Source organism: Acanthaster planci, linkage group LG07 (assembly GCF_054643075.1).
Source record: "Acanthaster planci isolate LZ-2023a linkage group LG07, COTS_SCS, whole genome shotgun sequence".
Classification (NCBI taxonomy): domain Eukaryota; kingdom Metazoa; phylum Echinodermata; class Asteroidea; order Valvatida; family Acanthasteridae; genus Acanthaster; species Acanthaster planci.
This window is the reverse complement of record NC_141783.1, coordinates 1,812,976-1,827,818: the sequence shown is the minus strand read 5'-3', so window position 1 is coordinate 1,827,818 and position 14,843 is coordinate 1,812,976. Positions and strand designations below refer to the sequence as shown.

The following is a 14,843-nucleotide window of genomic DNA, read 5'->3' as shown; positions in this document are numbered from 1 at the left end:
CTGTAAATAATGATGGGGTGATGAATACATGTAGTTAATCCTACCTGTAATGGGGAGCTTCTGGATGAGAGATCAGTAAATCCGACAATGTCGCTGAAAAATATGGTGACACTATCGAAAGACTCCGGAACAACTTGCATACCTCGCTTGAGTTGATTAGCAACCGGCCTTGAATGGAAAAACGCAAACAAACGAATCAAACAAGATTTCTTCTCAACTTATTAAAATAGGCATCTTGTACACCCAGCGCTTCGGAAAACAAAACATTTGGCATTTTACTACCATTACCAAGCTTAGATTAACCATAAATTTAGTTTTTTAAATATTGCGTTAACTCTGAAACATCCTATTTAGTTGTAGGCCTACACTCACATGCTTTTCCTCTGCTCAATTCAATTTTTCCATATCTCCCCGGCTTTTTTATTGTTTCACAACAATATTCCAAAATGCATATGGAGCGGTATTAAACGAACGCCTAAATTTACCTTTTCCTTAATCTTATAGTTTAGAATTGGCTGAATAGAAATCTCAGTTATAGATCTTGGGCCTTGCTTTACTGTGAATCAAAGCTTGAACCGTCTCTTACTTTGGCAGCATCCTGTGGAGCAGGTTATCTGTCTTTTTCTTCTCCTCCACGAGCTGGTGGGTCCGGTCCTCCACTATCTCCTCCAGATTGTTTGCATATTTCTCCATGATGGCCATCATATTATCTAGGATGTCAGACTTCCTGCACGTAAACCAAATACCATTCGGATAACCTTCCTGACAGGTCTTGATATCAAACTCATTTATCAGTGTGTCGTGTCAACACGCTTAATCTCTCTCTTTCAGCTCAGACCAACCCAGGATGTCAGCTACAAAATCTACATTAACTCGGCCTAAATTGAAATTCTTTTGGCAATTTATCAAGTATTCCGTGCGCGTCAAAGACAAGAGGCCAGCTGCACTTAGAGGTAAGAATGTCATTGGGGGCGCTGTTCACGAAAAGTAGTCACATTCAATATCCATACGTTCAATTTGTGAAGAAAATAGGTTACGTATTATGTTAGTTGGTGCAGCAAAATTTCTGTGTGCGTAGTAATTATGAGTGAAGTATTTCAGCGCAAAAAACAATGAACGAACAAACAGCCTCAAAGCAGTGAGCCGAATGCCAAATTAAGGTCAAAAGAATGAAAACTCCAGTATCGTTCCTGAGTCTCCCACTGTGTGGAAGGGTCTTCCAGTTTCACCAAAAGAGGGCGCACCTTGCAAATCAAAGCTACGCCGTGGTTGAAATAGTCTGAACAACATGACATCTGCACAGAATTTTGCTCAAAAAGGTATATCTTCTTCATTTTAACAAATATTCTATCATTTTGAACTTCCAGCAGACCAGGGGGGTCAAAATGACTTTAAAGGTCAATTTCATGCATTTCACCAGCTGCGGACATTGTTACATTTTGTAGTCTTTTGGCTATCCACATAAACCCTGCTGTTATTTTTCAACGGTGGTAATAAAATTATACAAATTTATATTGTGTCAGTAGAATATCCCTAAGTTAAGTTTGATCTGATGCAGTGCCACCATGAGAAAAATACCACTTATTGAAAATGCCCGAGAAAATAAAATTCAATATGAATATTTTCCCAGTGCCACAGCGAAAAAGCACAGGGATGTTTCTATAACAAGAAGCCAATATTGTTGCATACTGCCGAATTTGAGTCAAGAGGGCAATTTATTCCTAAATGTCACAGGACTGTAAAACTTCTCACAGAAAATCAACACTTCTCACATGCCACTGTGGAGCGGTTTGAGTTTCACTCTGATGGTCTTGAAGTCTGGTCTCTGATCCGGTACCTCTTGCCAGCATTCCTGCATGGTGGTCAGAAGGCACTCGTGACAGTCCTCAACCTCCATCACGTTTGGTCGGAATGGCATCGTCGGGTCGAGTGGATATGTTACCTTGTCGATTATCTCTGCATTCAAACGTGAGGTAAAGTTTTGCCAGTTTTAACTCTGATGGTACGCGATAGCATAGTATTGGTCTGATGTGAGACAGTTCCTTTGAAAGAATTGTTTACCATAACGTGTAACATCTTACAATCAGTCATACATTTTACCTGAGGAGCACTTTGTCAAAGTCCCGGAGTGCCGTTTTAACCCTGGGGTTAATGGTACTGCAAGCGGCCAGGATCGTGCGACAGATTATACCATTTTGCTCGGAGGTGCATCGTGGTAGAAATACCTATTACTTGTCTCATCCTTAAACTTTTGATTCCAGACAACTTGACCCTATTTATAATATTAAACTTTACTTCAGAGTACTTTCACTTTTCCAATCGCCTCTGCAGTCATAAAAAACGGAGTCCCATTAAGTCGGACGAGCGCCGGATTAATGCTACCCAGGAATCCGCGCAAAATGACAATAACAACTGGAGTACCTGCCATTGGACACTGGGGCAAAAACAAACGGGCTTCTTCAGCGGCCTGAAAGGTACACCTGTTCGTGGTGTGAGCTTTAGAGGCACGTCAACATGAGGATTTGCATTTAAGAAGAGCCTGTCACCGAGAAGACGACGGACGATTTGGCCTCTGCCCACTTCAGACTGATGGAGTAAGTGCAGTACTTGTGAGTGTATAGTAAAGAGATATTACGATTGGAATACCATATAAGCTCATTTCACAGATCAGCTAGGTTTCACATGTCACCCGCTTGTTCTTTGACTCTAATGGTGCCACATGATTTCGAACATTCCATACGTGTACTCGAGACAGCCTCAAAATATTGGACAGTAACCGAGAATGATCTTGAGTCGTAATCTTCATGTTGAGCAATTGTTAACCGCTTAAACCAGTGACTAATATCATACCGTATCATTTACATTTTGTAAATGCCGGAAATTAAACTTTTATTAAAATTAATTGGACTTGGCTGGTAGCAGAAGACACAAATCTGAGCGAACTTAATCATGATTGGGGAAAAAATATCTAGTCCTGTATTTTGGATTTTTGAGTGACAGAGTTTACCTGTATCATATCTATTCAGAGTACATTTAAATGTACTTTAATGTAGTTTAATCGAATAAGTTAAGCCAAGCTTGTCTAATTCTTCGACCTTTCGCAGACATAAGTGCGTGTCAACATTTTGTAGGGTTGCAAGTGTTTTTTTTTTTACTTTGGGCACGTCTTATCCAGCTTTCGGGAACGGCTTCAAATGACATAAAACGTTGAATGCGGGTTGGGGACGTGTCACACAGCATGGTCGTATGTCAGACATTTACAGACAAGGTTTGATTACCGTACCAAACCATCTTCACTTAGAATAAAGTGTTCCATTCAGGAAACACGAAGAAGCACATGGAGCAAATTCGAATAGTTACTACTATGTGGCAGGTGGTTGATGGTGTTAAATGAATATTCATCCCTTAATAAGGAAGAAAGAAGTTGTTTTTAAGGCAACTATAGAACTGCAGGCCACTGTCGTAATTTCTGTATCAGTTAAGGCCCTACGGGAGTAGGAGCGAGATAAAAACCTCAGATGACTGATAAACTTTCATTATCTACCGGTTCAGATAACCCATTGGTTTCAGGCTATGAGCAAGGATTATTTCATTTGAGTTAACGGAGCAAGATCACATGATAACGCTGTCGGGTGTGCTGTCGTCAGAAGCATCTGCTTTCACGTATTTACGAACTCAGATTCTATGAAATTCTGATGGTGAGAAACACGCACCTTTGGTTCTGGCGACAATGTACACAAACTCTGGAAAGAAATTCCGTAAACGAATAAAAACAAACGAAATTGGATAGAATAAAATTCCGTTCAAAACGAAAGGTTGTTAGTAACGCCGTTGCGTAAAAAGACAAGTTAAGCTTCACAGGTTTCCCATTTTGGGTGAAGTTGGACAAAACTTGTCAGTTTCAAAGCAAAATTACCTTCTCTGTTAATGAGCTTTCTCTTTTAACACGGAAGAGCATCCACGTCAAGAAATATTGCAAAAACATTGCTTGATTCCTTTGCACTGCTTTCGGGGCTGTGTAAAGACTTTGAACTTTGCGCTACCTTTTGGGGTGAGGGCACAGTTTCCAAATGGTCCATTTCTGTGCACTAACTCGTATAGAATAATTGCAAACGAATAGATGTCGCCTTTTTGCGTGCCTTCTGGTGGTGCATGAGTATTTCGCAACAACTCCGGGGCTTTCCATAAGAGGTCTGTAAAACAAATGACAATTCATATATTCGTGAATTAGCTGATAGATTCAGTAGTAACCTTGTTATAATAAAAGTATGTGAAGGGAGGGTAATTCAATGCATCCTTTGACAAACAGCACATACTCTGCAGAATTCTAATGACTGGTCATTTATTTTTCATATTTATAAGTAACTTTAAATTGAATATGGTTGCGTTACTGTATGTATATTATTTATTTATAATACCAACTAAAACTCGGATCCAGAAATATCCCTATGAAATATTATCTGGCACATGCGAAAAAGCTTTTACAATGCGATGCAATTTGAGACGCCACACAACAGGACAACTGGTTTGTGCATCACACTGAAAATCAGGTGTAAAAATCCGTATGGGCAAGGGGTACGTAATACGCACAAAGCTGAGATCAGTGGTCACTTAGCGCCGAGCACAGTTCCTGATGTTCAAACAGTCCTGTTCGAAATTCTGTCAAGACCCAAGAAACTCGGAACAAAACCTGGGAGTGCGCTCAAATAATTAAACTTAAAGTAGGGTGAGACTGTCAATAAGTACCCACAATTCCTTGACGGGTTATAAGCAAGTGCAAAAGAAGGCGGAATATACCAAAGAAAGACATTAAGATTCTGAGTTTGTGAGAATTCACTGCAAGTGTGTATTTCAACCTTTACACACAAGATGAGTAGCTTCTCCCTTAAGCTTTTTTATTTCCAGAATTAAGCTAGACTTATCGCAGAGTATTTAGGCACTGGGCTGCGTACGTTTCTTTCACTGGCGCTTTTATTTAGATCTCACTGAGGAGGATCTTGAAAAGAGAACACTTCTCGAAGCTTTTCTTGAAGAATCCATTAAAAACATAAGACGGACTCACTCTGATAAAACGCGTGTTCCCCCATGTCGTCCCTCTGATGACCTGCTTTAAAGTGATGCAGGCCAAAATCTGTTATCTTGAGAACCCATCGACTATCCACAACACAGTTGGATGACTTCAAGTTACCGTGGGAATGTATTACGCTAACGTGGAGATGACTCATTCCCTGCAAAAACGGACAGGAAACAAAGAATAAGAAATGGGAAGACAAAGCAAACACAAAGTAGGAACATCGAATACCGTAGTATGTTTGCACATTACCTTTATAATATCGGATACCAGGGAAGCAATAAACATGTTGTCCAGCTTAATATCGTCATTCTCTAAAATATCCTGGTATGAAGAGAGAGAGAGAAGGGAAAAAAGATTGTTACCTTGCACCCATTCAACTCAACCATGAATTCATGATTAACCAGGATCAATGATAGTACGACCACGTGAATCGTTCACAAAGAATATGTACAAAGGTACCTGCAAACTACCGCGAGAGCAATACTCGGTAATGATGCAGATATTTGGAGGATCGGCACATGCACCAACGAAAGAGCAGAGATTGGAATGACACAGATCCCTCATCTGGAACGAAAAAGTGATAAACGCGATTTACAACCGTGTTCTCAAAGACATGTTCTCCGCAGAAAGATACAAGCCATTATAAACAATAGAATCCTAGCAGTACAATCACTCTACAACGTGTTGAGAACTGATCCAAAAATAGGCATAGTCATATATCAAATATAAATATGAATTCATAATAGTTTACTTTTTGCCTGGGACTCCATGAATGCACTTGGAATTTCAAGAATGTTTGATGACTGAAGTTTGATTAATCGTTGAAAACTCACAATTTTCAGTTCCAGGCGCACACTTCTGTTGATATCAACGCTCTTCTTATTCAAAGTCTTGATGGCAACAACCGAGCCCTTGTACACACCAACTTTTGTGTATAACTGACTCTTAAACAAAGATCCACGACTGTCTGTCGTGACTAAGCTAAACTGAAAATTACAACAGAAAAAGGAAGACGTATATTAACAATTCGCTGTGACAGTAAAAATCGGCATGCGAGCTAAACTCAAGCAGGATAATCGTAGAGGACCGACTGTAGATTCTAGCAAGAAACAGATGTGTCAGTTTAAACTGCCTAATTACAAGTTAATAAGAATGATGGATACTGAGGTTTTTCACTCTACCTTCAGCACGGTCGGGCTGAAAGAAAGACTACACTTGCAAGGCTCGGCCCTGCTTTTTATTCTGCGGGGGAGATTATGCGCATAAGAATAACGATCAGGAATATAAAAATGTATCCAATAACGAACCCTTAATTTCTCGACTCAATTTGTTTGGGAGATTTATCCAGGAAAACGCTGACGATTTGCCCGTTTGATCAGCAGTTAACAAATTGGAAAAATCACCCCGCTGTAAACAGACCTTACTCTCAGGTACTGTCATAATTTTCTTTCAATTGCTGCTCGTTCCAAGGGAAACCAACGGGTACATCGCTAATATAATTTGGTACCGCCCAAGAATACCGATTGAAAAACATAATCTTAATGCCTAGCCGGGCAATGGGTCAGGCGCCCTCAGTCGATCAACAATTTTCGCCATCCTTCCAAATTATCTAAGTTATTCAGACGTTGACCTTGTCTGTGGTTATTCATTCCTCCAAATATTGTAAAAGTAACGTTATTGTGACGTGAACAGGTGGTCCACTGTTCTGTAAATGCAGGGATATTAAAACGTAAACAATAGAAAAACCGTAAAATAATTATGTTTCAGCGTTGCGTGGAAGATCACGAGTGAATACAGTCAAAAAACCTGAAGTACATGTCATAATTACGAGAATGAATGTTCCAAACAATTTGATACACAATTTAATTTTGGTTTGGAGCTGGTCATCTGCACTTATACAGAGAATTTAATGAAACGCAGGGAACACGCATCGCGTCACCGTAATGGTGTAGTTCTCTGGACAGCAAACACGAACCCTCAAATGAAACCCAGCCTGCGCTCAACAGCCGCACTATTTAATTTATATTTCTTTTGTGTATCGCAACTTCGTGTAAATTTCAAACAGTAATCCACAACGAGCTAATTCACGTGATGGGTGTAGTAATGGTTATAGCCTGTTCAAGGTAATAGTGACTAAGGACTTGAGACATTAAGTGTATTACGCGTTATTCAAAGTTTTGAGCCCGACTTCAAGCTTCCTATTTGTAACTTACAAGGGCACCTGTTTTTAATCATTTGACAAAGAATGTAAAAAGACTTACACACTGCGCATGTTTACCGTTATGTAGCTTGAACTTGTCAATGACATTCTTTAGGATTTCTTATAAAAGGCTATGTGCGTGATCTAAAGAGGGCGCCTTGTTGCAACGACATAGAAGGTGCCCAGGTGAAAAGTACACTCAGAAAAAAATGCATCTCTTGAAAGGGCAGACGTGGTGATTGGTTGTCGTAAAACACATAAAAATGACAATAAATTAGACTCGAAGTGATGTAACTACATTATGTCTAAAAATTCAATTCCTGGCCTAAAATCGCTCTTCATTTACTTACCCTACTCCCAAATGGGTCGTTTTTCCGCATGTTAATGTCCTCAAAATCAATTTTCCAAATGAGACTCGCCAATTCCTGTTCATAGCGCCAATTTCTAAAGTCAAGCGAATGGGTTCAGCAAAAATTAGCAATGATGACAAAATATGAATCATTTGGAGTTGTTCTCTGTGCCTCTTGACAAAACCATACAAAGGTCATTTTTTTTAACTTAAATGTTAATGTAAAGTTTCGACTACACAAGGTTTTCTTGCCATTTGAATAAGGTTTTTCAGCCGAACGGATGAATACGTTTTATACACATTGAAATGCATGTTGAGCTCAACATTCAGTCCGTTTATATCAAAGTTATTTTAGGCGTAAATGCATGCAATTACATAATTTCACTGGTATAGAAAGCGCCATTTTAATACGGGCGATTCACAATAGTGCGCCTCCAAGAGCTTGCAACGCATTCACCAATCACACCGAGCGCACGTTCACCCCAGCACTGCCTGTGTGTCAATAGTTAATACATGGGATTGTTTGGGGCGGCACATGATAGGGGTAGCCAAAATCCCATCCTGTCCCCTACGACTACGTGATCGAATTTTGATCAAGAGGTGCAGCGGTGGAGAGACGTAGCCAGTGTTCCATACTTGTAAATGCCGTAGTCTCACATTGAGACGCCGCACCGCTTGTTGCCGACATAGAGTGCATCATAAAACCGTTGAGAATATTTTTGTTGAAGTTTTCTTGAAGATAGATGAAAATTCTACTCTTGGCTTTATCGTGTATCATTACTAACGTCCATTGCAAATATAGCCCTATATTTGGGGTACCAAATATAGGGCTATATTTGCAATGGACGTTAGTAATGATACACGATAAAGCCAAGAGTAGAATTTTTAAAGTGATATTGAGCAATTTTATGCGACATCCTAGAAGCCAGCATCTGATTTTGTTATCGACACTATTAAACCCTATTGAATTGTACACTATTCGAATATTAACCAGAATTTCGGTTACGCAACAAATCGCTGTCAACCAGATTTTAATTTCGTAAATATGGCTTTAAAAACTTTTCTAAGCTAATGACCCTTAGTTCAACGCTGGCTTCATATTTGTATGTTTCACAATCTTGTGAAAACCCCAGTTGACAAGAATATATTGATTTGTTTCACAGGAAGAGAGGAAATAAACAAAGTTTTACTGCTCGAAAAAGGCTACTGCATTTTGATTACACAAGACCATCGACTGACAAAATAATTCATCAGACGGCTAGTTTCCATCACGAAAGCTCATTGGCGTTCCAGTGTACGACCGTGAACAATAAGCAAAACTAAGTTGAGGAAGGAAACATACGTGCGCGAAATCTGTCGACCCACTGCGCGTTTTGAAAGGGTAGACAGATTTCACACTGTGATTGATTAACGCGTTGCAAACCTTTGGATGCGCGCTTTTGTGAATCGCTTGTATTAGAAGTGCACATTAGTGCTCTTACATTCAGCGTAGCTTTCTTTCGCAATATTTTTTAAATGCACGGACAACCTTTTAAAACAGGTCCTGTTATTCATTCTATATTACGTGTAGTTGTAATGTTTTGCTCATTTTTATTGTATTTTTACTAGTATTTTTAATGCGAAGCGTCACTGACAATTTAGTTTTAAGTGACGCTGTAATCGTTTAATTGTGCTTCCAGTTTGAAAGTATTTACGTCAAAATGTCTTCAGGATTGTTATAGCTCCTGGGACTAGATGGCTGTACCAGGTTAATTCCATTGCAAGATTCAGGGACAAAAAAAAACTAACGTGGCTGCTTATTTGTGGTATGTGAATTTTAAGTAAACACCATAAACATTTGGTCGAAGTTCTAGAGGGCGATTCCCATAGGTAACCAGCTAACTTACGAGTGATTGTTGTGATAGATCACCACCGAAAGGAATAGACATGCAGACGTATTGGATGGTAAGGGAAATGTCGCGCTACGGAGTCATAAAACTTCAATCTTTTTGTGTGTGAAACCGGAAAATCATTCTTAAACTGTTTTCTGATCGCCGTTGCTCTTTGACAAGCCCATGGCAATCACAATAATGTTGCAGTGCTTGGGAAAAGTGAACAAGAGGCTTTAAGTCCATACTGTGTGTCGCTTACCGGTACGAAACCGCTACAATAACCATGATGATTAATCCAATACCAGATAAAGCTCCGGCTACGATCTTGCCAGTGTGGTTGACCTCTGGGGGTGGACACTTCTTGCCGAAAAATCCGCATTTGGGCTCGGCAAGGGGTGGTTTACCTCCAACCCAGTCTATTTTAGCCTTTGCGTGAGATGCATAAACCTGTAGGATGAGCCAGAGAATGTTTGGTAAGAGATATTATTCTCCCCCACCTCGCCGCCGAGGGGAGTTTGCGCCCTCTCTCTCATGTGGTCTCAGTGCATTCATTAACAGATTTTACTAAAATATCCTGTCATCCACTCTCCGTTGTGATCGTTAGAATATCTCAGACTTTTGCCAGGGAAAAGGCCATGTTTCCTGCGGAGGTCATTGAAAAAGGACTAATACTCTTTTGTTTGACACATGGCTTGATGTGTGGCAGGCACACTATAAAAACCATGAATCCTTGAAATGTCTGACAAAGGGACACATTTAATGGTTTTAAATTTGTCAAAATAAATTTTCCAGCAACTGTTTTGGCAGACAGCGCAAGGCAAACTTTGTGAAAAATCACGCTTTGCCTTATAAATTGTTTCAGGTACATCTGCGGGCACAGGAACTTCAGGTGTAGGCGTTTGCAACATTATAAAATGTTTAAAGGCCGCACGCGCCATGATTCAATTTTTACTAGCCGTATTAGTAAATTTCTCTTATTTCTACGGAGTCAATCTCCCTCAGGTGATAGGCGTTTGTGGAGTTGTTCCCTTTACCTGCATGTCGTTATAATCTTGGAAGATGGCCACGGGAGCAATGATGTGTCCGTACGTGCTGTTTTCATCTTTCTGAATCGTGAAGACGCTCACGTTTGCATTGGCGTCGCCGTTGGCGTCAATGGTTCTCCCAAGACCAGTTATACCTATTTCATGGACATGGACAGATAACGAAAGATCTTAGATAGTTTAACTTTCGTATGCTAATTTGTGGAATTGGACAGAACATTAGATAGGCATTTATTATTTTCATAAGATTTTATTTATTGTTGACTATTTAACAAATTTAGTATACAAAATATATCTAACTGCACAAGAGAAAGTCAACAAAATAAATGTATGAAGTTAGTTATGTTTGTCCCCCAGCAGCTCTTCTTTTCTCCACTTTGTGACTTTGAATATAATTTTGATACTGTTGTCGTAAATGTATTAAGTGTGAGTGTCTTCCACACTCACAGAAACATTTCAGTAATTCATCAAACTAGTAAAACGCTGCTACGAGATACTTGATTGGAATGCATTCATACTTTGGTACGTTCTGCTGACCACGTGGCTGATCAGCGAAGAGCCATTCCTGATGCCATCTCCAGCGGTCAAAGTGCTATTCAGTGCATGAGCATACAACATAACTGCGTCATACAGGTTGGCAGCATTTTCAGCAATCTTTGCGAATAAAAAAAAAAGAAGATAAATGAAAAATTAATGAAAAAAATTTATGTTTGGATTTTTCTTTATAGTTAAAAACAAAACAACCTCCTTCACCCCCATACCTTCAAGTAAAAGCGACCTCTCAACATTCCTGGTGTAATATGAAGTTATTTTGAACGAATTTTCAAGCTTTCACATATTAGTAAAGTATCAAGTTGAAAAAAAGGGAAAAGGGTAAAGCTTCAAATAATTGTAAAACTTGAATTATTGTGCTCATTGGAAATATTATTTTTGTTCACCAGATAGGTTTTGAAAGGGTGTATGAAGTTTGGTTCGATAATAGTTAGAAGATGTACAGACCTTTGACTACGAGCTACAAACATTTCTGGATTTCTTTTTATCGTAAAAATCCTTTTAAAATATTGTCTTCCTTTACGTAATTATTGACACAGTAATAAACTCGACTGAAATGTCGGTTGAATTCTCTGCAGAGACACTGCATGGTGGAATAATTTGAACCACAGCTCAAACAAAATGGTTTGGACCTGACTTACTTGAGAATACTTTGGGGGGAGGGAAGTACTTTCGGGGGAGAGTAAATCCCGTCCAAAAGATTTTCGATCGCTCAAAAAGATAAGACAGTCGTAAATTCTTGGATTTACTCAACCCGTCTGAAAGGCACCTTCTTTGTTGGGCGGATCAGATTAAGCCTTTGACACATTACATGACTAAATGAATGAAAAAGTCTAAAATGAACAAAAAAGGTCTTAGTTAAATTGGAGGAAAGGAAAACAAAAATCACTGAACGAACACAGTCCAATTAAGAGACGAACCATACGCGCGCTGACCATCACTCATAAACTACAATGTATCGAGGCAGGTGCATCATCAGAAATGTCAAGGGTACATGGTTCTTGGCATTTGAAGATCGGTCCCGTAAGCCCGACTCTACATCGTAGAGTCGGGCGTACACAATCATAAGGGTGTAGTATATTTGTGTTAACGAATGGAGCAATGACGAAGACAAAAATTCTGAAATTGTCCTGAAGCTTAGGGTGCTAGAAATGTTGGGTAGACAGTCTGTTGTAGAAATTTGTGCGTATATCTCCATTCTGATAACAAGCTGGTTAAAGTTTGAAACAGGAAATAGCGGCTAGTGCCGATAGGGACTTAGTTAAACGACCTATTTGACGAACAAAACAGTGATTGGTAATTGATTAGTATTTTAGTTCTAAGAAACCACTGTGCATACCTTATCCCCCAGCACCGCTGTAAACGTTAAATCTAAAGTTAAGTCTAAAGCTCTTGTCAGGATTCACTCTTCAACGAGTACTTTACCGGTACTTCCTCGCATTGTCATGTTTACAGGTAGACACGATTGGCATACGAGGATGCCCGAGTTGGAGCCTTCCAAGACCTTGACACTGCTGCATCATTTCCAACCACACAGACAAAGACAAAGGAAAGAAGCAAAACTTTGTCGCTGGCTTCTGCTTCAGGGAGTATGGATAGAAAGGGCTTTATGTTAATTAATCAGGGACTTAATTTCTGAAATGAAAACCGCAGCTACGGCTGCAAGAATAGCCTGAAACATTGTAATCTGTTTACACTACACTTAAGATTATTCGCCTGTGATCACAAGCAAGAAAGTAACCAGTGTATGGGATGAAATATTTTTTTTTTTACAAACGCAAAGGCTTATTAATGATGGTTTACTTTATTTGATATCGCACATTAGTTACAGTTTCAAATCTAAAGAATACTTTCAACACGTAGTGCTTGAAAACTGAATACTATTTCAATTATATAATACTTCCAGCCTTAACACAATATTAGCTCTCCAGTATGTGTAAAGTTATGTGGACAAACAAGGATGAACGTGTTTTAATCAACACAACTTTGTGGAGCTCAACAGCGGCGCCCTTGCTGAGCTCCTTATTGCCATAGAGCAAATCTCATGGAAGCGATTTGTTTCAGCCATAAATGCCTATTGTGCACACGACGAAAGGCGTTTTGCCCCGGGTTTACTGCAGCATGTAAAGCCAGTGCATAACACATTCCAACGTCTGTGCGTGCTGAATGTAGACAACTTGTTACACACCACCTCATTTCGAGTATATCCTGTGCATAGGCCAAGAACGAACATGCTCGCAGTCTATTTGCTAACAAGTTTTATATTTCATATATTCTCATTTATAACTTGGCTACATTTTGCCCCTTTCTATCATACTTTCATAGTCCTCAGTCGTCGAAGTTGGAAAAGCACGATATTAGACTGCCACTTCATCTAACACTACCTCTACTGCTGACTGGATAGCTTGGTTTTTCGGAAATTTCGACTGGCTTATCTTCTCTACAGTAAAGTCTACTTGGGTAGATGCCTCAACTGAAGAAGCGTATCCTCAGAAAAGACCTTTACTGGTATATGTTGCTCAGAAATGGACATTTCTTCTCGTCACAGGTATTTCAGTAGCCCATATTAAACTGCACGTATTTTAGTCCTCGTTTCCTCATAAGAAGAACATACACTCCAGACGTCATTTTCGTGGTTGCGTATAACGTGTGCACATAGAGCAGTTTTTTGAATGAAATTTCTTCAAGCAAGGCTGGACATTTTTGCACATCCCGCCCATACGTTCACTTTCCCCCATCAACACGAATTTCGTACGTTTTGTATGAAACCACCCTGAATTAGAAACAATTTTCTGACGTCATGATGACGTCATCAGGTATAAGCTTACATGGTGAGCTAAAAAAGTACTCTCCTGGAGTTTAGTTTTTATAGAGCCATTTAGTTGCGAGTTTCAACCGTTTTGACCAAAGCACCGGAAATTTAGTGTGGCGAATTTCACATATTAATACAAGTTCATATTCAAACGAACTATCTTCGAAACTGCAGTAAGAACAGTGCAACGAACAGCTATATGACCTACTAAGGTGCCTTACACAAAATTCCATGTTAAACAAAAAACTCATTGAAGAGAAGTTTCCGTCATGATAGAAAGTGAAGGTCACGTGACCTCTACTTCTGGATTCATCGAAAGTCCAATGATAGGTCTAGCTCGAAACTGGTATTTTTTTTAATCAATGAAAATTATTCCATATTCTGCAAATTTGGTCTCAAAATCAAAAACGATTTTGAAGCCTTCGCCTGCAAGCTAAATCTGTTCAAAGTCTACATTGAGCATGGGCACTCAAAAATGAAGTACTTACTAAAGTTTCATTATCACAAAACGGATGTTTAGCATAAAACAAGTGTAAACAAGATCTCCTTATGCCAGTGCTGTTACGTCGTTAAATAGAAGCACCATTAGCTTCGTCGGTCATAGTATTTATATCAAACTCAGAGAATAACCAAAAGTGGCTGCCGAACAAACGTACCCAATTTTAGACAAAAGCAAAACCAAAAGTTCTTTCAACTTAAAAAAACAAGAGACGACTAAACTTACTAGAAAAATGTGTAAGCCCTTTCGATGACCCATTTCTTCGTGTGTACATTTGCGTTTATTAATAGAGGGTTCATTTTGAAGGTTAATCAGTACAGTTCCGAATACCAAGGGGGAAGAATTAAAACTTTCTTATGTGGATGTCGGAATGAACTTTTAAGACATTTAAAGGAACCAGGAAATGAATTTTTCTTAGAATCACTTTTTGTGTATCTCTGTAC

At 39.3% G+C, this 14,843-nt stretch overlaps 1 protein-coding gene and 1 long non-coding RNA gene across 6 annotated transcripts in view; one reads left to right on the top strand and one right to left on the bottom strand.

The window, feature by feature from the left end:
• LOC110979674 (guanylate cyclase 32E-like) overlaps positions 1 to 14,843 on the bottom strand; it is a 69,236-nt gene that overhangs the window by 13,784 nt on the left and 40,609 nt on the right. For all 3 annotated transcript variants that reach the window (XM_022235684.2, XM_022235685.2, XM_022235686.2), the window contains 12 exons: positions 11,056 to 11,191; positions 10,529 to 10,674; positions 9,754 to 9,941; positions 7,625 to 7,718; positions 5,908 to 6,060; positions 5,534 to 5,638; positions 5,324 to 5,395; positions 5,063 to 5,228; positions 4,044 to 4,193; positions 1,773 to 1,956; positions 587 to 727; positions 45 to 168 (listed from right to left, as the gene is read on the bottom strand). In XM_022235684.2, the coding sequence (XP_022091376.1) occupies positions 45 to 168; positions 587 to 727; positions 1,773 to 1,956; positions 4,044 to 4,193; positions 5,063 to 5,228; positions 5,324 to 5,395; positions 5,534 to 5,638; positions 5,908 to 6,060; positions 7,625 to 7,718; positions 9,754 to 9,941; positions 10,529 to 10,674; positions 11,056 to 11,191 (1,659 nt within the window). The remainder of the gene's footprint in view (positions 1 to 44; positions 169 to 586; positions 728 to 1,772; positions 1,957 to 4,043; positions 4,194 to 5,062; positions 5,229 to 5,323; positions 5,396 to 5,533; positions 5,639 to 5,907; positions 6,061 to 7,624; positions 7,719 to 9,753; positions 9,942 to 10,528; positions 10,675 to 11,055; positions 11,192 to 14,843) is intronic.
• Positions 1 to 14,843, top strand: part of LOC110979678 (uncharacterized) — a 23,778-nt gene extending 8,935 nt beyond the window's left edge. For 2 of the 3 annotated variants that reach the window (XR_002598225.2, XR_015425984.1), the window contains 4 exons: positions 832 to 953; positions 1,735 to 1,973; positions 2,332 to 2,594; positions 12,545 to 14,843. This is a non-coding gene — a long non-coding RNA (uncharacterized LOC110979678). The remainder of the gene's footprint in view (positions 1 to 831; positions 954 to 1,734; positions 1,974 to 2,331; positions 2,595 to 12,544) is intronic. The other variant, XR_002598226.2, reaches the window with a different exon arrangement.